General features: G+C 33.8%; 1 protein-coding gene across 2 annotated transcripts in view; it reads left to right on the forward strand.

Annotated features, from left to right (window-relative positions):
* LOC126348037 (uncharacterized) overlaps positions 1 to 8974 on the forward strand; it is a 226569-nt gene extending 217595 nt beyond the window's left edge. Inside the window, exon 9 of one of the 2 annotated variants that reach the window (XM_050002322.1) lies at positions 2603 to 2724. In XM_050002322.1, coding sequence (XP_049858279.1) covers positions 2603 to 2640 — 38 coding nt within the window. In that variant the 3' untranslated portion in view covers positions 2641 to 2724. Of the gene's footprint in view, positions 1 to 2602 lie in introns of both variants that reach the window. The other variant, XM_050002321.1, reaches the window with a different exon arrangement.
* The last annotated feature ends 14621 nt before the right edge of the window (positions 8975 to 23595 follow it).

Below are 23595 nucleotides of genomic sequence, written 5' to 3' on the forward strand. Positions count from 1 at the left end.
AGAAACAGGTACACCTGCCTAATATTGTTTAAGTCCCCCACAAGTACGCAGCAGTGCTGCAACATGACATGCCGTGGACTTGACTAATGTCTGAAGTAGTGCTGAAGGGAATTGACACCATGAATCCTACAGGGCTGCCCGTAAATCCATAAAAGTATGTGGGGGTGGAGATCTCTTCTGAATAGCGTGTTGCATTGCATCCCAGATATGCTCAATAATGTTAATGTCTGGGGAGTTAGGTGGTCAGCGGAAGTGTTTAATCTCATGAGAGTGTTCCTGGAATCACTCTGTAGCAATTCTATATGTGTGGGGTGTTGCATTATCCTGCTGGAATTACCCAAGTCCATCAGAATGCACAATGGACATGAATGGGTGCAGGTGATTAGACAGGATGCTTATGTACATGTCACCTGTTCACCTGTCAGTCATATCTAGTCATATCAGGGGTCCCACATTGCTCCAACTGCACACACACAACACTGTTATAGAGCTTCCACCAGCTTGAACAGTCTCCTGCTGAGATGTAGGATCCATGCATTCATGAGGCTGTCTCCATATCGATACACATCCATCTGCTCGATACAATTTGAAACAAGACTTGTCCGACCAGGCGACATGTTTCCTGTCATCAATAATCTAATGTCGGTGTTGACGGGTCGAGGCGAGGCGTAAAGCTTTGTGTTGTGCAACCATCAAGGGTACATGAATGGGCCTTCAACTCTGAAAGGCCATATCGGTGATGTTTCATTGAACGGTTCATGCGCTGACACTTGTTGATGGCCCAGCATTGAAATCTTCAGCAATTTGCGGAAGGGTTGCACTTCTCTCAAACTGAATGATTCTCTTCAGTCGTTGTTGGTCCCGTTCTTGCAGGATTTTTTTCCAGCTGCAGCGATGTTGGAGATGTCATGTTTTACCGGATTCCTGATATTCACGGTACATCCGTGAAATTGTCATACTGGAAAATCCCCACTTCATCACCACCTCAGAGATGCTGTGTCCCATCGCTCATGTGCTGACTATAACACCACATTCAAACTCACTTAAATCTTGATAACCTGCCATTGTAGCAGCAGTAACCATTCTAACAACTGCACCAGACACTTGTTGTTTATATAGGCAATGGCGACCACAGTGCCGTATGCTATATATTTACATATCTCTGTATTTGAATATGGATGCCAATACCAGAGTGTGTGTGTGTATCTTTTTACAATATATACAATATACCATATCCAAGTTTCCTATAATGTACAGCCAACAATTTATTAGTGACTATTTCTCTAATGATCTCTTTGTTGATTCTTTATGGCATTATTCTGACATTTAACACTAAGTTTCATGGAATCCTTGAACCCAGTAATGTACAGTTCTAATAACAGTGCATCTGTGTGGGCAGAAATGGTTCAAATAAGTGACTTGGCATCAAGGAGATTTAGTTGCTGCCAGTTGTCATGGATAATGCATTCCTACATGTTTGTATTTACATGTATTATTCAAAATATGCATGAATACCATTGAATCTCACAAAATTAATGTGGAACTACATAAATAAATATATTCACAAACTTTTTTCAATTTTTACTCTGACTGTAATGCAGATTTCACATCGATCATTGATCAGTGGAAGAACCATTTGTGAGAAGTGCCCTGAAAGGCTTGCCTCACAACTATGTCCAGTCAGCATGGTGTTTCCCAATGCTAAGACTACACTACCAGCAAACGTGCCTCTTTAAAATATGTTAACATGGATATAATGGAAACTACTTTATTGCCATGTGACTGTGCAAGGAAAAGCATGCTGTGAAATCAAGTAGGATGTTGCTGAATCTGCAGTAAATAAGTTCATCTCCGTACTGTCATGAGTGGTCTATGCCCTTCCGAATGCCTGCTACATAAACCAACTGCTCTGGCACTCTGGTGCACATTTTATTAGCAAACTGCAACTTGTGAGGCAACTCTAAGCTTTGCTAAAAGTAGTCTTGCAGATATTATTGAAATTCATTGTTCATCTATGGACAGATATTGGTCCTATGATTGATTAGTTACTCTGAATCTTCTACTGACATAAAGTGAACATTTTGTTATGTTGGAGCCATAGTCAAAGTCTTCAAATGATGTTTTGTGCCACACTCAACACGACTGAGAATGTGTTTCATTTTGTTCCCCCCTTCAATGCATCCGAGTATTCTGGCTTATGAAACATTGTCCAAATATCATGTTTATGGAATTACCCCAATTATTGTATTTTGCAAACATGAGTTGGAGATCATGACTCCAATATAATTCTTTGTGTTACCTGTGATCACATGCCTATTGGAAACAAGGAGTACTTCTTTCTTGTACATATAACAGAAATCAGCTTTGTGAGTAAATCTTAATTGTACTTTTCAGTGACTGCTGTCCATTCTGTTTCCATTTTCTCTCTCTGGATTACATGTAAATTTGGATACTACTTATACACAAATTTTATCCTCCCCTGTGACACTGTTGCAAAGGTGTGTGTGTGTGTGTGTGTGTGTGTGTGTGTGTGGCGCACACTTCGATATTTTATTTTTAGTGAATGCACATTTATGATTTAAGATTGTCTCACTCCTAACAGAATGGAACGACTTGTTGATGTTCTTCGAAAGAAGATAAACGGTGTAGTTCAAGAAGAGAAACAGCAACAAATCTTGCAAGAAGTGACCCTAATGGAACAGAGTCCAAGTTCCTTGGAGAATACCAGTGAGTCACTTGTTAGTGTTGGAAGTAGCTCAACTGGTCGTTCTTCTTCTCTACAGTCACCACAGGTTACAATGTCAGGTCCAGTAACTGATCTGTAGCAAGAGAGTGCCTCCTTGCCATTCCTGATTTGGGGAATCATAGTTCTCCTTGAGCTTGAGTCTCCAAGATGTTGAAATGTGGAACTTGTTTAGCCATACCATGACTACATCAATATTTTATATAAGCATCAGACATCTTAACAAGAAGGATAAAGATATCTCAGGCTATGTATTACCTTTTTGTAGAAAATCAGTGTACATCCACCTCAAATTTACAGGAGAGTGAAATAAGAAATCAGTATTTTTGCTAACTTGGAACGTGACATCACATTCTTAGATATTGACATGATTTACACAAGGTATTATATTTTGATATAATTTAACAATATATATATATATATATATATATATATATATATATATATATATATATATATATATATATAATTTAACAAAGACAGTGTTATGAGCAGCAATAAATACTCATAATTTACATCATACAAGCCTAAATGAATACTAGAAAGTTTTTTGGTACATACGGAGTGACACATTTTGTGACTGTGTTATATATTTATATGACTGTTTTTATAGAGACAATAATTCATATATTAAATAATAGAGACAAGCAGAATTCAGATAATACATTTTATAAAGCCATGTGACTATGAAATGTGTACATATTTGTGTAATTTGTCCCCCTCTGCTATTTCATTACTGTGTGTGCAATATACTCAAACACAAAATACTCCTTTACTTTTCTGAAACTAATGTATATTTTGAAGTCATTATATCATAGCACTCATCAGATTTTAGTTCATATCAAATAGCAAACTGAAGTTGGACAAAGAGAAAAATTGTTTTGTACAAACATTTCACATTGTATATTGACTCTACATTATTACATTTTCTTCTATGGGTTACACATAGCCTTTTTATTTGGTTTTGTTTATAATTACAGATAAGAAGAGCTTACAAATCCCATTACATGTGTGTGAACACACTTCAAACGTTTTCTCTTTCTTTTACTGTATCTGTAATTATTAAGTGTTAACTTTGTGCCAATTAGAGAGATTTTTCTGCAATTTATGTAGCTGAAAACACATTTTGTTTATCATTATATTTAATTAATATATTATTTTATAGTTAAATTTTGTGCTCATGATTCTGTATTATAACATATAAATTGAGTTATTTTGCATATAAGTAATATTATCCCCCCCCCCTTCCCGTTTCTCCACTAGTCTGCCCCTCTCTTCCCCACATAAAACACATGTACAACTACTTTGTTTTAATTAAACAATACTGCTGCAGTCCCACAATAGTGAATGTTGAATGAGATGGTTCTGAATGTGACGCTTCTGTATACAGATTTTTTTTTCTGACAATTTAAGTTACATGTTTAATGGCATATAAAGTAATGAAATACTTCTTATTTGAAACCAAGTTGTTTATTTCCTGTTGTTGCCCAATGTTTGACATTTCTTTTTTGCTTCAATGGTAAAGAATGGAATTGTGTGTCAAGGACATTGTACTATTATTGCAGTTGTGATTTTTGCCCTGTTATTATGCTGAGCTATCCTTGAAGGAAATTTGCAGCATCATTGCTGCTAATAATGCCACATTAACAATAGGTGATATTTATGTATGGTAATTAATTGATTATAAATTTGAACTTATTATGCTGAAGGAAATTTGCAGCATCATTGCTGCTAATAATGCCACATTAACAATAGGTGATATTTATGTATGGTAATTAATTGATTATAAATTTGAACTTATAATTTTGCAAATCTTAATTTTTATTTATATATTTTTTGTCATTGTGCCATCAACTAGTTGACTACATTTGAATTTCCACAAATGTAAATACTTACTACACTGTAGACCGAAATGTATGTTGCTATTCTTCATTTTAGGGAATGTAGTTTGAAGCACTATTTTATGGTAATATTGAAAAAATTAGCACAGGATCAAAATATATGTTTGTTATGTGTGGTACATAGTAAGTATAAACACAGAAATTACCGCACTTACACATAAGCGGTTTGAAGTGTAGGTTATGTATTTTAAATTATATTGGAATTCTATTATTTTATATTAATGATTTTTTGCTAAGTACAGATAATGCCGTAGCAAGTTAAGTTGCAAGCTAAGGAATATTTGAGAAAATGCCACTAATACTGAAATCTTTTGGTTGTATGTTTATCTATCAAAAATATTTTCAAAGTTACAAGTGCCTTATTACTTTAGAGATCCATCCAGCAGAACGTGATGGCTCTAGTTACATATCAAGGAACGCAATAGTTGGAATGTTTATGTTTAATGAATTTATGTAATATTTATATTATTATAAAATGTAGATTTTGTGATAAATCTCTATTGATAAATGGGCTCTAGTTTGTTGTTATGGAAAGGCCACATAGCTATTTATACTGAAAGTATGTTTACAACCTGTTATACTGTCCAGAGCAATCAATGTTTTTGCATGACTGAATTATTTACATAAATTTCATAATGAGTCTTTGATCCTTTGATCAGCTTGTAATATAACTGCAAGATTGTGATAAGAGAAAGCTGTTCTCACAAAAAACTGTTTGCTTTCCACTTGTGAGAATATATGTGTTACGTCAAGTGTAATATGATAGAGAAATAAATGTAATATGATAGAGAAATAAATGTTTTACAGAGCTTACACAGTTTCAGGCAGGACAGATTACAAGTAGTCTTGATGAGGTGTGAACAGAAGACATGGAGGAAATGATAGCTATTTTGAACATCAAGTAAATCAATCTCTTTCAGAAAATGGAAAGGCTGGTTTGTATTTAATTTTAGAAATTGTGTGTAGATGACAGTGTACATAATGACATCAGAGTTCAGCACAGCATAGGAAAAACCTTTGATGAAATGTTTTCATAGTTTAAGAACAATTCCTCTTGGATGTAATACAATCCTTTCTCACTAATTAATTTAAGCATTAATTGAGACTGCAGTTATGTGTCTAGTGTCACATTTAAGTCTATTTAAGTTAATGCTAGTAATGCTGCCTTATTGGCAAAGTTTAATTTATACAAACAAACTACTGGTAATTTGTCTTGCCATCCAGATACACATGTCATCAAATAAATTATGTTGGAGAATGTGATGGGAATGAGTTACATTTTTTTGGGAATATTATTTATTACTGTTATTGTTGACAGGTACTGTTCTAGGAATTATGTTAATGTTTTATGCTACTGAGAAATGATGGAGATATTTTCTGCATTTTTCTTGAAAATTGGCCTGGCACAAATATTTGCACAGTTTATGTAGAATGTTACTGAGTATGCATATGAGGATTGAATTGTAAAGAACATTCTTTTATATTCAAATACCTTAATTTATTGCTAGCCAACGACACTGAAACCTGATTTCAACTTGGAATGGAGCCTTAATTGTGAGTGGTTCCTTGTGTGTGCATTATGTAAGAATTTGTTTAGTTTGATCTATTAATTTGTGTAATTGCTGTAGTTGGAAAGGAGCTGGATATAGTTCACATCAGGCTTAGAAGGCAATTGTACTTCAAAGTTTTGTGTTAGTGTACCTAAAATAACATTTATAAGTAGGAAATGAATAGTATTGTCATTAAAACATGGACAATTTTCAGCAAAAGCATTGTGTTGTGTTTATAGGCATTAAAAAAGCAGTGTAGCACAGATAATAGAAAACATATTCCGTCCACTTAAAGTTACTAGTTTCTATCCATGTCAGAGTGGTATTTGCCATGTGTGCTTTAATGTAAAGTTACATACAGATTTGAAATATGTTTGTTACAGACTACAGTATAAGAGATATATGGAAATATAAAGTGTTGTGGCAGATGATACTTATCCTCTGATGGATGTTAGTTTTCTTTCAGGCTGTGTAAATGCCACTTTATGTGTCACATTTTGCCTTACTACAACAGTCCATAAAATTTTCTTTGATGCTTTTCATAATTTATGTTAGCCTTCTTTTTAACACAGCATTTTTTATTAATGTTGGGTTGTTCAAATTTTTCTCTGCATCTTGCTTGAATTTTCTAAAATGTTGTCATTTCACATAAACTATTTGTTGTAGATAAGCTGTTACATTCGACATTGATATACAGTGATTTTGGTATTGAATGTGAAAATTAGAACCGAATGCTTTGTAGATGAGATCTGGAAGTCCAATTTGTTTAAATGACCTCATACAGTAAATGTTGAAAAATGGCAGAGGATGCCTCTCAATTGTTAGATCAACTAAGTGCAAACATTTGCTTCTTTATATGCAACATCTACATTCCTAATCAAATAATGGTATGTGAAACACATTGTGTGAGAAGTGGAGGGGAGGAATCAAGACATTAGATAATGACTTAGTAATTAGTGCATGAAAACAGACTAATGCATGGAATAATACACTTTTGCCAATGAAAAAAAAATTGCAGTGGACAAATCCAGAATGAACAGACATCTAATATAGAGAATGTAGAGCTCACTGAGGAGGATGCAGAGCCATGTTAGAAAGATCTGTCCAGTGTAAATCGTTTGTATTTCATAACATTTACTGCAGTTGTTATAGAAATATGGTAAATAACTAGAGTTTTTTGCAGCATGTAACATGTGAGGCAGAGAGAAAAAACTTCAAGTGAAGCAGCATTGTATATAAGACATACGGTCTGTTAGAAGATTTTGTAAGGTTTGCAGGGTGACTGTTAAGTGAGGTACCCCAACTAATTTTGATAAAATTTTGTTTAAAAATAATGGACAGCTCCTACAGAAATTAAATTTTTTTTATTGATGACAAGACTTAAATAAGCTGTAGTGATGAATGATGAATGGAGAAACACCTCACAAGTAGGTTGAAACATTATGGAAGGTACTGAAAAGGTAGAATGTAAGAAATAAGAAATTATATGTTTGTATACTGTAGTGACTATATGAAGGTCAAATTATTTGAGAAAAGAAGAGTAGAGAAGCATGAGTTGTTATGATTTGCAACTGTAGGAAAACATCTGTAAGCCAAGTTCAAATACTTTCTGAAACAGTGCAACCTTCAAGCATAAACCAGCAGTTAGCTTTTCTGAAGTACTGTTGAATTAAATTATATGAGAAATGTTGGGAATTCAGTTGGATTTGTGCGATGAACTGAAATTTAGTTTTGGTGAAAATAAAGTTTATTTTTGAGGCGAGATAAGTCTATGAATTGATAATATTTGTGTTACACGTTATTCAGAGAGCATAAAATAACACTGTAAATGCCTTTGGTACTAGTGAATGCTTTAGTGACAAACTTAATTTGCTGGTTTGTAATCTGATAATGATCAAATTTGTGATATCAAAATTGTTTGTGAATGATGTGTGTCAATAGGTCATTTCATATCACAGAAATCATAAATAAGAGTGCTTTGTACATATAATATTTGAGGTAAGATATGTGGTCATAGTTCATACAGTAATTTCAACATTGTTTATCATATACTTAAATATTTGTAGCACTTAACTGATCAGTACCTCTTTCTTTATACATGTTTCACCCAGTGTTTATTATATTGCATCATTAGTAATAAAAACAAAACTTCCACTGTATTGTTAACATTGTAAGTGTTGATGGTATACATTGTTGTGCCAATAATACTAAGCATATCAGATCTACAATGTACTGTTGAACACTGTTCAGTAACACTTTGAACAAAATATGTAGCATATTAGTTTTGGAACTGCATAACAGTTCTGTCCATGGAATTATACTATGAAACACAAATACAAGATGTTTGTAAACATTCTGTATGATTAGGGAGTACAATTCTTGTTTTTATGCTCAAAATTGTGGTAGCATCACATTTAAGTTGCACGAAATGAATTAAATTTGAAAAGTAATTGTAGATTTTTTTCTTTGTGGTATGTGACTAATGTGGCATCAATCAAAGCTGTTTGTGGTATGTGCAGAGGGAACAGTTTTCAAATTTTATTATGTATAAATACAATAAATTTTATCTCTCCACTATGTGTGTGAGTATATCATACAAACTACACTCATTCTCTCCATATATTGCATTCAGAAACATTAGGGAAACATCAGTAATCTGTCATTGGATAAAATTTAGCCTTAGTTAAGTGCCTGAATTATTGCACATGTATTAGAGATTTATAATGTATATTTCAGCATTCTATTAACTGTTAATAAATTGACAAAAAACACAGAACAAATATTATTACTGAATTATTATTACTGAATTATTATTACTGAATTCCTATCATGTTTGCTTCAAGTTTTGGATAAAACCTAGAGAAACTACATAATAGAAACTCTACAATAAAATATATTATGAAGACAAATTTGTAAATCTGTTAAAACATAATGATAACATTTCTTTAATTTATCCATGATACTGGTGGCTAAACTCCATTGCTGTGTATCAAATTACTTGAAGAAATATAGCTACCTGGTGGCTATTTTTAAAGTAATAATACTTTTTTGGAAACAGAAACTTATTTCCCAATATAATCTTCTTTGAGCTGAATGCATCTGATGAAACACTGATGTAATATTTTTGTTTACAGAGAAAATAAATTTATTTCTAACTCGGCATAGGGGTCCTGTACAGCAAAGATAACTTCTTCACACAACATACTGAATATTCCTGCCTCCAAGGCATCATATCGAACAGTGTAGATAGCCTTCAGCAGAATACCTGGATATGAAAGACTTGGTGCAACATATATACACTCCTGGAAATTGAAATAAGAACACTGTGAATTCATTGTCCCAGGAAGGGGAAACTTTATTGACGCATTCCTGGGGTCAGATACATCACATGATCACACTGACAGAACCACAGCCACATAGACACAGGCAACAGAGCATGCACAATGTCGGCACTAGTACAGTGTATATCCACCTTTCGCAGCAATGCAGGCTGCTATTCTCCCATGGAGACGATCATAGAGATGCTGGATGTAGTCCTGTGGAACGGCTTGCCATGCCATTTCCACCTGGCGCCTCAGTTGGACCAGCGTTCGTGCTGGACGTGCAGACCGCGTGAGACGACGCTTCATCCAGTCCCAAACATGCTCAATGGGGGTCAGATCCGGAGATCTTACTGGCCAGGGTAGTTGACTTACACCTTCTAGAGCACATTGGGTGGCACAGGATATATGCGGACGTGCATTGTCCTGTTGGAACAGCAAGTTCCCTTGCCGGTCTAGGAATGGTAGAATGATGGGTTCGATGACGGTTTGGATGTACCGTGCACTATTCAGTGTCCCCTCGACGATCACCAGAGGTGTACGGCCAGTGTAGGAGATCGCTCCCCACACCATGATGCCGGGTGTTGGCCCTGTGTGCCCCGGTCGTATGCAGTGCTCATTGTGGCACTCACCTGCACGGCGCCAAACACGCATACGACCATCATTGGCACCAAGGCAGAAGCGACTCATCGCTGAAGACGACACGTCTCCATTCGTCCCTCCATTCACGCCTGTCGCGACACCACTGGAGGCGGGCTGCACGATGTTGGGGCGTGAGCGGAAGACGGCCTAACGGTGTGCGGGACCGTAGCCCAGCTTCATGGAGACGGTTGCGACTGGTCCTTGCCGATACCCCAGGAGCAACAGTGTCCCTAATTTGCTGGGGAGTGGCGTTGCGGTCCCCTACGGCACTGCGTAGGACCCTACGGTCTTGGCGTGCATCCGTGCGTCGCTGCGATCCGGTCCCAGGTCGACAGGCACGTGCACCTTCCGCAGACCACTGGTGACAACATCGATGTACTGTGGAGACCTCACGCCCCACGTGTTGAGCAATTCGGCGGTACGTCCACCCAGCCTCCCGCATGACCACTATACGCCCTTGCTCAAAGTCCGTCAACTGCACATACGGTTCACGTCCACGCTGTCGCGGCATGCTACCAGTGTTAAAGACTGCGATGGAGCTCTGTATGCCACGGCAAACTGGCTGACACTGACGGCGGCGGTGCCCAAATGCTGCGCAGCTAGCGCCATTCGATGGCCAACACCGCGGTTCCTGGTGTGTCCGCTGTGCTGTGCGTGTGATCATTGCTTGTACAGCCCTCTCGCAGTGTCCGGAGCAAGTATGGTGGGTCTGACACACCGGTGTCAATTTGTTCTTTTTTCCATTTCCAGGAGTGTATATAGCTGCATGTGTTTGTTGTAATATTGAAAACGCCTGCCTATTAAGTATTAACACTGGAAATGGTGCCAGAATTTCACCATAAAACCGAAGAGATCATGATAACAAATGTATATAAGCTGCCACAAGTTCAGAGTTCAACTGAAGGTCCACCATCAATCCCTCACCCAGATATGTATGAAGGGGCTTTTGACAACTACCATGCAATGTTAAATTTATAACCTGTGATCAGGAGGTACTGCAGTTGTGGAACGGGCTGAAGAAAACAGTGTAAGTGTCAGTTTTGATGCAGAAGACAAGGGTACATTCATGTCTGCAGGGTGGAACAAAGATTATAAACCATCTCTCTGCTTGTCTTCACAAAATTCTAAAAACCAAGTTCTAAATAAATCCACAATAGTTCTAACACTCTTTGCAAACAGAAAAAGCTGATGTGTTATGTATGAAGTAAGGTACCAGTTTTTCGATCCATTCCTACACCAAGATAGAATTTTGAAAAGGACGAATTGGAAAACATTTACTGATGAACTCATTAAAGTAATTATATGAATACCAGCATCACCTCCCAATCTAGCCCATGAACTGATGGGAGAACTGACTCACTCATTAAGAGAGAAATGGATCAAAACAACAACCAAATTGGATTTTAAGAAATCAAATAATCAGTTCTGGAGTGTGCTGAAGTTGAGTAGAGGCAGCCCATCAGTCTGGGTGCATTACTCTAACACCAGACCAAATGGCAAACAAAATTGTTTCAGTCTCAAAAGCCCCACAAGAAAAAAAACCACACCCAAAAAATAAAAAAGGAGCTTAGTAACATACAAAAAAAAAAAAAATACCTTCTGCTACACAGTTCTCTCTGGACTTCACATTGGAGGAGCTAGGAACAGCTCTACAGGACGTATGGACAAGCAAGTCTGCTGGTTTTGATGGGATACAAGAGGGGGACTAGGGTATAGGCTGATCAATATTTTATGCCACTACTAAAAACGAGGATAATGGAATGTAGTCAATTTAAATCGGGTGATGCTGAGGGAATTAGATTAGGAAATGAGACACTTAAAGTAGTAAAGGAGTTTTGCTATTTAGGAAGTAAAATAACTGATGATGGTCAAAGTAGAGAGGATATAAAATGTAGACTGGCAATGGCAAGGAAAGCGTTTCTGAAGAAGAGAAATTTGTTAACATCGAATATAGATTTATGTATCAGGAAGTCGTTTCTGAAAGTATTTGTTTGGAGTGTAGCCATGTATGGAAGTGAAACATGGACGATAACTAGTTTGGACAAGAAGAGAATAGAAGCTTTCGAAATGTGGTGCTACAGAAGAATACTGAAGATAAGGTGGATAGATCACGTAACTAATGAGGAGGTATTGAATAGGACTGGGGAGAAGAGAAGTTTGTGGCACAACTTGACTAGAAGAAGGGATCGGTTGGTAGGACATGTTTTGAGGCATCAAGGGATCACAAATTTAGCGTTGGAGGGCAGCGTGGAGGGTAAAAATCGTAGAGGGAGACCGAGAGGTGAGTACACTAAGCAGATTCAGAAGGATGTAGGTTGCAGTAGGTACTGGGAGATGAAGCAGCTTGCACAGGATAGAGTAGCATGGAGAGCTGCATCAAACCAGTCTCAGGACTGAAGACAACAACAACAACTACTACTAAAATCTGGATATGTACTAAAAGCTTTCAGAAGTACTGAAGTCATTACTATCCTGAAAGTGAAGAAATATTCAGGTAAAGTAGAAAATTATTCCCCAATTGTACTTCCCAGGTGTTGCCACAAACTTCTTGGGGAGAGTTCTTTTAAATAGCATAGACACAAAAATCCTGCGAGGAAGAGGAAGAAAGATTATAGTTCAATGTCCTGTCTACATCGAGGCCACTAAGTCGGGTTCTCACATGTAACTAATGTGATGCCACAGCTCATGGCATTCTGTAGTGGCACCATGATCTACGATTCACACAGGTGCCTCAAACTCTATGTAGTTGCACAGGTTTCAATGCGGCATCTACTGAAATTTTATGGGTGATTTGTAGTGTTACAATCCATTCCTTGAATGAGAGGTATCACGTCCTTAAATACATACGTCAGAGAAAAGATGGTTGTGACAGAGTAATCGATAAGTGGTGAGCATCCCACTGTTGGGAGGTGTTTTAAATTGTAGGTGCTGATACCAGAGCTAATAATTGAGTGATTGTACAGAAGTGGGTAGTAGTCAGATGACAATACCTGCTGAGATGGAGATAGGAGTGCCATGGAGTGGGTGGTACAGAAGAAAGGGCTCCATGAAATCTAAGAACATGAAATATCAAAGATGATAAATGTATTATGTATAATTGTTAATTATCAAGTTAAACATCAGATCTGTCATGTACATAGTACAGAGAGGCGGTATATTAGTTGGTAGCTGTCCTCATTTATCATGTATTGACTCATAATTTTCAAGATAATATAAAAAAGTGAATTGATCTCACACCTGATGTATGTGGTGGAGTGAATGAGAATGAGAAGTTAATTTTCAGCAGCTCTATCTGCAACCTATAAGGAGGCAAAGACTGAGTCAAGTTGGAAGAAGAACTCACACTGATTCAGGCCACAATAATGCAAATGAACTTCTCTTTTCCATGAAAATGCAAGGCCTCATGCAAGTCTGCGCACCCAAGAGGATCTTATGAAACTTCATTGGACTGTTTTTCCCCATCCAACCTACAGCCTAGATCTCACACCTTCTGACTTCCGTCCGTTCAGTGCAATGAAGGATGCACTTCTTGGGAAGCAGTATGTGTGGTGGAAGTTCTTAATGCAGCAAAATGTCGGCTCTGGCATCAATCAGTAGAGTGGCACTTTGTGGGCATACAAGGTGTCTCAGTATGCTGCTTTGCTAACTCTATTTGTACACATTTTACAGACTTTATCCACATATGCGGATGAGTATACCTACAATATTATGTCATTAGATGTCTCATAGATCAAGAGATACAATGGCATAAACACTTGAGATGTAAGAAAAACAGCTGCATTATGCCACAATGAATTATTCAAACTTTAAACTTTCATTAACGGCAGTGAGATCAGGAAAATGGTTTGACTTTGTCTGAATGTGTCTTTTTGACAATGCGATTATTGTTTTAAATGCATCCCTATCAAATCAGAAATAAGTTACCTTGCAATGTCTTGCTGTGGGCAGTTTGCAATCAAGTCCACTAATTTCGAAGTCTACAATCCATTCCAGATCCTCTAATTTTCGTTCCTTCACACCTTTTTCCTTAATAAATTCAGCAATTGTGAGATTTAAATAGAAAAATCGTTACAGGCACGCCTCTTGATATAACCAACTCATTTTGCAGTAACATGTGAAGTCTCCATACTCTTCCTTCATTTTTATTGAAAACTGTTGCCACTAAAAATGGAAGAATAGTTGTGACTTCAGAAATTTTGCTATTAATACCACTAATGTTTCAAGTGATGCTTGCCTGCAAATTTGTCACAAAGTGCTTGATGTACATACAATGTATCCTGTCTGTTGATCATTGTCATCTAGAAGTTTCAATTCTTTCTGCATAGTACTACAATGTCATTCCGTAGCAAATAAGCATACCCATCACTTATGCGAATTGAAATTTTTCATCCCTCTCTTCTGCCATTCCTACTCATTTTAAGGAATTGTGAAAATAGATCACTCCTCCTTTGTGCAACCAGCCTCTGGACCTATGAACGTTCTTCATATGACGAACAAATAGGAAAGAGTAAACAGTGCTGACACCATGATTCTGCTGAACTCAGAGAGTTGAAGCGACCGTAAAGTGCCACACCACAATGCTAGACGAAATGTCGCGCTGTTCCGGTTACTTCTGAGAAGGATCGAGGAAAGCCACGTGATAGCCTAGGCCTTGGCCTGCCTGTGGCCCGGACATGCTGCATGCATGAAGTTTGGCTCCAACAGTGCTGGACTCCTGCGGCATGAATGGAAGAAAGCAAACTGCATGTAAGCAAGGCACAGGGTGTGTGCATACAACCTGCACAAACAGGGTTAGCAGTTCAGCCCAAACTGTGATTGTGGAGCACCGAACCAGACTATCCTCTACATCTCCATCTACACTCGGGGAACCACTGTGAAGTGCATGGCAGTGTGTACTTCTCATTATACCAGTTACAGGGTTTCTTCCTGTTGTATTCACGCATGGAGCACTGGAAGAACGGTAGTAGTATATAAATGAGAGTTCTGGCTCAAATAGCACATTGACTGAAAATTCCAGGATATAAAACATGATTTCAATTTCGACAATCCTTGAATCAAAAATTTATCTAAACCCATAAAACGAAAATATCACTTAATTACAAAAAAAATTATTAAATTAAAATTTAATACTCAAAAATTAAATTAAAAAATCTAAAATTCATTCAAATTCAATCACATGAATCAGACAATCTATAATTTGTTGTTTACCTTGATAAACAAAATGTAATTCAATAATTTTCTCTAATTTATCATTGTGTGGTGAAAAGATTTTAATATACCGATCTGGAAGAGTAATTTTAAATTTATCATGTAAAAGCAGTAATACTTATTTACTATATTTAGTTGGTAAAATGTCAGCTTATGAAATGTTGTAGGGTTTATGTTCCTGAGATCTGCAAATATAGTGAATGCTTCTGCACAACCATTACTAAAATTGTTATGTTCAGTTAACAGATTTTCAGTGCTACAATTCATGTTCATTTTGTTTTTGTTTTATTTATATAGAAAAAGTTTATTTTCAAAAATTAAAATGGAAAACTTTTAATTTTTGAATATTTACAGTTTTCTATTTTACCTTATATATCTTTTTGTAAATATTTCAAAAGGTAGTAAAAACATAAAGTTAAAAATTCTTTAATTTTTCAAATTTTGTATTCATTTACGCAATAAAATATTTCCAGTTATCATTCTATATTGTGAATGATACGTCAAATTTCTTTCACCATACCTAATTACATATGCAATTGTATCACGTAATACACGTAATTTCATAGTTGTTTTTTTAGTTGTTACAACATACATTCTTCTAGACATATTTATTACATAGGATAGTTTTGAATAAAATTGAATGGCCTTACATTTACATTGCTACTTGATGGGGTTATTCTTTCAAACTCTCTAAAAGAATCTAAGCTTTTAAAAAGTTGTTAGGTGAATCAAATGTCCAAGGAAAAAGTTCATTTTTTCCATTTTTAATGCAGGTATTTTGTAATTTTCTGTGCTCCAACGAAGAAGAATCATTTAACAGATTATTTGTTGGATTTGTCTGGAAAACAGCGAAAGTAAGTATGGCATTAGAAATTAGCTAGAATTATAATAACTAGTATGATCTAGTTCAAAATGTCTTTCTTCGTATAATCCAGCAAATTAAATTGCATGCAAATTTCAGATTTTTCAATTTTTATTGTTCAAGTGAATATTCTGGTTCATATTTAACCAAATGACCACAAATTTCCATACTTTTTCAACAGTTTTAACTTCTTTTGAAAGTGTAATATTATCATTACCAGTAGTCCAATTAAGAATAGAATCTTCTTGATCTTTTCTCATACTCCAAGTAAAAATTTCAGTTAAATCACTCTCTACATAATTTCTTAATAGTTTTTAAAAAATCTACCAGATAATTCTAATGGATAAAGTACTTCATTTTGTTTGGTTTTAATTTTACCATTGTTAAGAACATGCCCTTCCATATTTAATTCATTTGATAGGGAAGAAGTTAAATAGAAGTTGATGATGAATTAAAATGATACGCTATTCTACATAAAATATTATTTCCTTTTACAATTGTAGTTACAGCAAACAATATTAATACTTAATTATCAACTACTGTAATGTTAGAGTTACCATCATATGTTGAAAAATCTGTTCCATCTGTATGAATGGCATCAAAAGCCATCACTAATGATAGTGCTAATATCTGTTTCCTTGATAGGAATATTTAATTTATTTTTTGTTTTCTCATTCACGGGAAATGAGTAAAATTAATAACTCTTAATATTGTTTGAGATGTACTAAGGGAAAACTTTTTTAATTTAATGTTACATAAGCACTACTGAAACAATCAAATCATCATTTTCATCAGTTATAATTATTTCTAAATTCTGAATAGTACAAAAAATTGGAATATTTATTGTGTGGTTAAGTTTATAAATTATTCTTATGCCAAAAATCAGCATTTGGTTCAAATGAAGAAGTAATATTAGTCTCCCTATGATAAATATCATTCCATTGGCTAAATTAAAATTTATATTAATTATTTCAAATGGAATAATTTTAGGAACATCTGTAGCAACAGTCTTTTGATTAGCTTCAACAACTGGCCACTAAATCCTATTATATTACCAATACTATCTTTTATATCCATGTATAATTTTACATGACTTTCGATAGCAATTCTATTTAAAATTTCATCTGCTTGAAAACGAAAATTTTACTTTTTCGAATGAATAAATTTTTCTAAATTTTTGAAATTATACTGACCAACAGGAATTTCTATCGTTTCTCTGTTAGCATATAGTTTATTAGTTTTCGATCTAATATTCAGCGTTGAATAAAAGCTAACTAGTGAAAAACTTTATGTAAGTTTCTCATATTGCAATAGGTAGTTTCTTTTCAGAAGAGATGAATTGTCACTCCAATGAAATAATCTACTCATTTATATTTAACATTATGTAAAGAAATGACAGATTGTGAACCAAATATATGAATTCCGGAAAATAAATAAAAAATATTTTTAGACAAGATAATACAAATTTAAATCATATTTATCATGACTTTATTAACGAGATTTAAAGTTTGATTAATTTCAAGCAATATGTAGCAAATTTTCAAATGAAGATAAATTTGATTTTATTATAGTAGAAAGGATAAAGAAACCTTAATAATGATAACTGTAGAGAAAAGATTAAGAATGTATTAAACAGTGAATGTAAATTTAGAACATAAACATTGAGCATAAAAATTGAAAGTAAGCAGTTTTGAATGTAAAATAAAAAATTATTAAATTTTTTATCCTTAATAAATGTTTGCAAAATACGATCCAGAAGCTAAAAAAGCCAGACGAAATAGAAGAGTAAAGGAACAAAAAAATAAGAATTTAAAAAATGAAAAAGAAACCAAGAACAAACATGAAAAGTTTTAAAAATATCAACCAGTTATCAATATAATTAAAAAAGGTAACCAAGGAATTGAGGAATTAGGTTGAAAAAGTTTTGAAAGCAACAAAAGAAAACAGAAAAGTGGAAAAACAAATGGTCCTTATAATTGACATTATTTAGAAGATTTTAACGATATAAAACAATTCCACAGGGTGAATGGGTTGATGATAATGCTGCTAAGTATAACTACACTTTAAGTGAATAGGAAATAAATAATTGTTACAGGATCATGGAAAACAAGGAAAATAAAAAGGTCTTAAAAATGAATATAAATGAAAGATGTTTGAATTTATCAATCATGGGAAGATGATGTATTTGAATTAAGACCTGATGGTACTTTTAAATATATTGGTAAATTCCCAGTGGAATTCAATGGCGAAAACGAATATGAAGGAACATATGGATTAATGAATATTGTAAAAAAAAGATAAATAACTATGGTTGATGTATGTACAGAACTTGATTTACAAAATTATGCTAGAATTTTATGTGAGTCAAATACTATATATAATGAAAATAATTCGAATAAAATTAAATCACATAAAGGAAATAAATATAATTATTTGATAAAAGCAGCTGCTGAAGAATATTTTCTTACTTTTTCAGAAAGAAATCTTTTTCATTTGAAAAAGTTGGTGAAGGTTTAGCAAAAAATATTCATAAAACCAATTGATTAAGCATGGATGGATAGTGTCATCAGTTAGTCAATAGATTAACAGTAATAGAAGGAGAAGAATTGGCTGGAAATAAAAATTGTCATAGTGAAGAAGTAGAAATAACTCAAATAATACTTTTAGTGATTTTAATATTAACCATCCAAAAGGAATTTAGCTATTGAATTACACTTTTCAATTATTTACCACACACATTATGGAAAAGTGAAAAATGTGGAAATGGATTAGTTAACACTATAATTAATAAATTACCATTTGACATGCACCTTCCAGGCTTAGCTAGAGGAGATCAAGGAATTATCCTTTACACATCATCAGCTCTGGAAAAACATATTGTATGCCTGGGGTCTTTTCTTGCCCCAAAGTGATTCAAGCAACTTTATGGCAATTAAATTTGAAATATGTGCACAAAAGTAATTAAAATTTTTGAAAACATATAAACCATGTTGATATTACAACTCCATAGTTTCTTAATATAATTAAGCCACATATAGTTTGTATTATTTGTTACATTTGTTCGAGATATGAAAACATATTTTGTTTAGTTTGTGTAGTTCCAAAATTTATTTTAACACAAAATATTCATAACTCACACACTATGTAACAATACCGTAATTTATTTGTATTATGTGTAGTATCACTTACATGGAATTTTATTAGAAATACACACCTAATCGCTCTCTGTAACATACGATGAACAATCATTACACAGCACACTTATCTTAGCATTTTCTTTACAGACAAATTTGTGAGCCTCATCATACTGTTGATTCACTTTCTTGTCGTTTGATCTTTGTCAGAAATCACACCATTTTCTATCTAGATTTTTGACATCAGATTCCTGGTTATCTTGTTGGCGGCAGGATTCATCATACAATGTGAGGTTTGATTAATTCTTTTCCTAGTTCCTATAGGAATTCTCTTCTTGCATTTTTACTTCTCATATCGTGTTAAAAATTACAATACCAAATGTAAGTTTTGAGACGCTGTCTTCTTGTTTCACGTTTCACTGAATAATGTCTAGCCATCTTATGAACTGTATCAGCTCCTGACTTTATTCAGTTGACGAATATTGTTATTTCAGGATTTTTTGGGCTCATGCTCACTTATATCAAAGGTGTGGTGTAGATGACCAAATTACTGATCTATTCTGTGTAAGAATATATTAAGCTAAAACAGTATTCTGTGCATACCCAAAAGTGGCAAATAATGGACTTCTCTGTTTTGATAGCAACATTTCCTTTGGTATCTCTTTTTGGTTGGCTTGAAGAGTTCCTACAAGTGTCAGTTTATTAGCAAGAAGTTTGTGTCCCAAATGAAAACTTCTAAACATTTATCTGTGGTAATGTTCCAACCACTTCTCTTTAGGTGATCAACTAAATCATATACCACTCGTTTCCATTGATTTATTTCCCTTCCTTGAGCAGATTTCCTCATATGCACTTGTGTGTTTATGACATGATTGGTCTCACAATCGACAGCAGCCCACAGCTTTATCCCATACTTTCCAGGTTTCAAAGGAATGTACACCTTGAATGGACACTGTCCCCTGAAAGTACATATATGGTTAGCAACTAGAGTAGAAGATCCAGGGACATAAGACGAAATGCATGTATCAACAAACACTTCAAACACAGCATTTATAGGTTCAGCTTTTGATTTAGAAACAGCTTTACTTTCTTTCCTTGGCTGTTTATCATGGAACCAGAAGCTCATCAAAATGTCACGAAATCTTGAAAAGCTCATTGTGTCCCAAAAAATAGGTAAGCCATACTCTTCTGATCAAAATTCTCTCAAAGACTTCCCATGTGCCTTATACAAGCCAGCTATTATTAGCAGACCAAAGAATGCCTGCAGCTCTGTAGAATCAAGTTTAATCCAGCGTTCATGAGCGGGCTACAGAAACAATTTGCCCTTGTCTGTAATTGCGGTCTAAGATCATGTGGAGTACGCACACCTTATCATATTACATTCCTTGAAACCTGCTTGCACACATCAGGTTGTACTGTGTTCTATGCTATCTGTCCACTTCTAGACACAAAAGTAGATACACTCCTTACTTGAATACAGTTATCATCTTCTTGACAGGCACTCATATCCTCTTAATCTCCAACTTATGTATCTTACTCTGTCATAAATCTACCAGCATCACAGTCATCTACATTTCCAATAATTGATTCATTATCACCATCACTCTTATGTAAATCTGCCACAGCCTGCTCGAGACTGCAGCCCCTTGCAAAACATGTATCACCATGCATGATGAATAAACTATAGCACCATGTCTTCCTTCAAGAAAATTTAATTCTGAACTGTGATTTTGTCATAATAATGCACATGAAGGTATTTTCTTTTCATTGTTTACAATGATGTACAAATGAATTCTGGCTTATAAGGCGCATTGTTGCCAAGATTTATTTGTGTAACAAAACATATATATGTATATAACACTGAAAATCACATATTGTATACATTGGCTATTTTCTGATACACCTGCAAATTCTTTATTAATTTTTACTCTATTTTAAAATTGAAGCAAAAGGATTTAAAATTGAGGCAAATAATAATAGTATTGGCCAATTTTTAACTGAGGCTCTAAAAAGAAAGAGATAATAAGAAAACTAATGAAAATTTACTTACAACATTAGCCATTCCTGTTGTGGAAAAAAATAATTGATTACCTTATGGAAAAGAAAGAAAAACACATGAAGGTGGATTTTTACCATAGCTATTGGCAACTTTCCCATATTTAACTGCTATTGATTCAGTTGCTGCCGGTTCTGCAGCAACTGCTAATGTAGTTATAAATAAGAAAAAAGCTGGTAAAGAATTAGACGAACAAAATGTACCCAATTTAGCAATGGAAAAGAAAGAAAGTGAACATGGAAAAAATTTAATAATACATAATTTCATTTTGACATAGAAGAATTACTTAAACACTTAAAAATTAATTATTTTTGTGCCGTTTTTATGATTAATGAATTACCTGATAAACCAAAAAACTTAGTATGAGGAATAGTAAATTTTGATACTTCTGATCACATTGGTACTCACTGGATTTGTTTTCATAAAAATAAACGTATAAAATTTGATTTGATTGAATTGGACGAAATGTACCAAGGCAAGTATTTAACTATTTGGGAAAAATGATTTATATTATAACATCGAAAAAATACAAAATTTTCATGAAGTAGTATGTAGGCACTTGTGTATATTGGTTCTATGCTAAACTCATTACCGATTTAGAAAAATTAAAAAAGAATTGAATCATTAGAACCGAAAGTTAAAGAAATTTCAAAATTTGAAGATTTTTTGTCAAAAATATTCAATCATCAGTAGACTCAATTACTGTAATCAAACAATCTCAGAAAGAATTATACATCATTTTGAAAGTAACTTATATTGGTTTTAAAGGTAGGAGAATTGTGAATGCAAATGATCCAATAGATGTAAAAGATTGAACAAACAATATTTAGAGAATGAGTTATCAAATCTTGTTATAAAACCTGTATATAGCAAGTTTCTCATAGATCTAAGCACAGAACTGGTATTTACAATGGTATCATGGACCATCATAATAAAGAAATAACTAATATGTATCAAGTCATTATTGCGCATTAAATTAAATACATTTACCAGAAAGTAAACTTAAGTCAATAGATCCGCAAATTAATGTGCACTTAGACATGAATGTTGGTAAAGATTTAGAAGTACTGAAGTCTTTAGAATCAAACAATTAAAAGTAAATTAATTAACAAATTTATGTTCTGTATAAATGGAGAATCATCATGTTGACTCTTTGACGTCTATAAAGCTATGGAAATACATGTAATCCCCACAGAGTAACGACAGAAAATGGAAGACAAAGAACTTAAGATCTTTGCAAAGTAATCAAAAATGGAAAGAGTAAAGTTGTGTGAAGGTCTAAATATTCGTCACTAAATTAGTAATAAATTACATAAACCAGTGAGAAAAATTTAAAAACAAAAAATGTAATTTTATTTATGATAGATGATTTTGTTAAGCTGATTTATTTGAAATGGAATCTGTAAAATTAAAATGAGTTTCAAAACTAAATACAGTGTTTAAAAATTTATTCTGTTGTATAGATGTTTTTTTCAAAATTTGCTTAGACTTTTGAATTAAAGATAAAGGAATTAAAAATATAGTTAATCCTTTCAAATTTTTTAAATAGATCATAAAAAATTGGCTAACAGATAATTCTAAAGAATTTATAATAAAGACCTTAAGGAATTAATGAAAAATTGAATATTAATTATTATTCAATTTTAGTGAATTATAAACATCTATTACATTTACAAATGTTTAATTTAATTTCTAAATTAATTGATAATTATAACATCACAAAACATTTGACAATAAAAATGAAGCTGAAATACGTAATCAAAGAAAAGTAAAAAATCTTATTGAAAACAGTAATGTAACAAATTTATTAGATACAAATGCCAAGTATAAAATTGATGATTCTATTCATTCTATTCCAAACACATATAAATTGAAAGAATTAAATGGCAAAGAAATGGAAGGAAATTTTTATAAAAAAGAACTACCAGAAACGTATTTTTCTGATGTTGAAAAGTTTTGAATAAGAAAAGCAATAAATATATATTAAATGTTGAGGCTTCAATGATTCACAGAATATTTTGGTTAATAAAAGTAATGCGATTTTTTAAATGTGAATAAAATTTCCATATGTAAATTGAGTTGATTATTGAAAATTTAAAAATGTTTGATACTGAATATAATATAAAACTATGCTCATTGTCTCAATAAAGAGAAGAGAGTATATTCTGATATTCAAATA

This window comes from Schistocerca gregaria, chromosome 1 (assembly GCF_023897955.1).
Source record: "Schistocerca gregaria isolate iqSchGreg1 chromosome 1, iqSchGreg1.2, whole genome shotgun sequence".
Classification (NCBI taxonomy): Eukaryota; Metazoa; Arthropoda; class Insecta; order Orthoptera; family Acrididae; genus Schistocerca; species Schistocerca gregaria.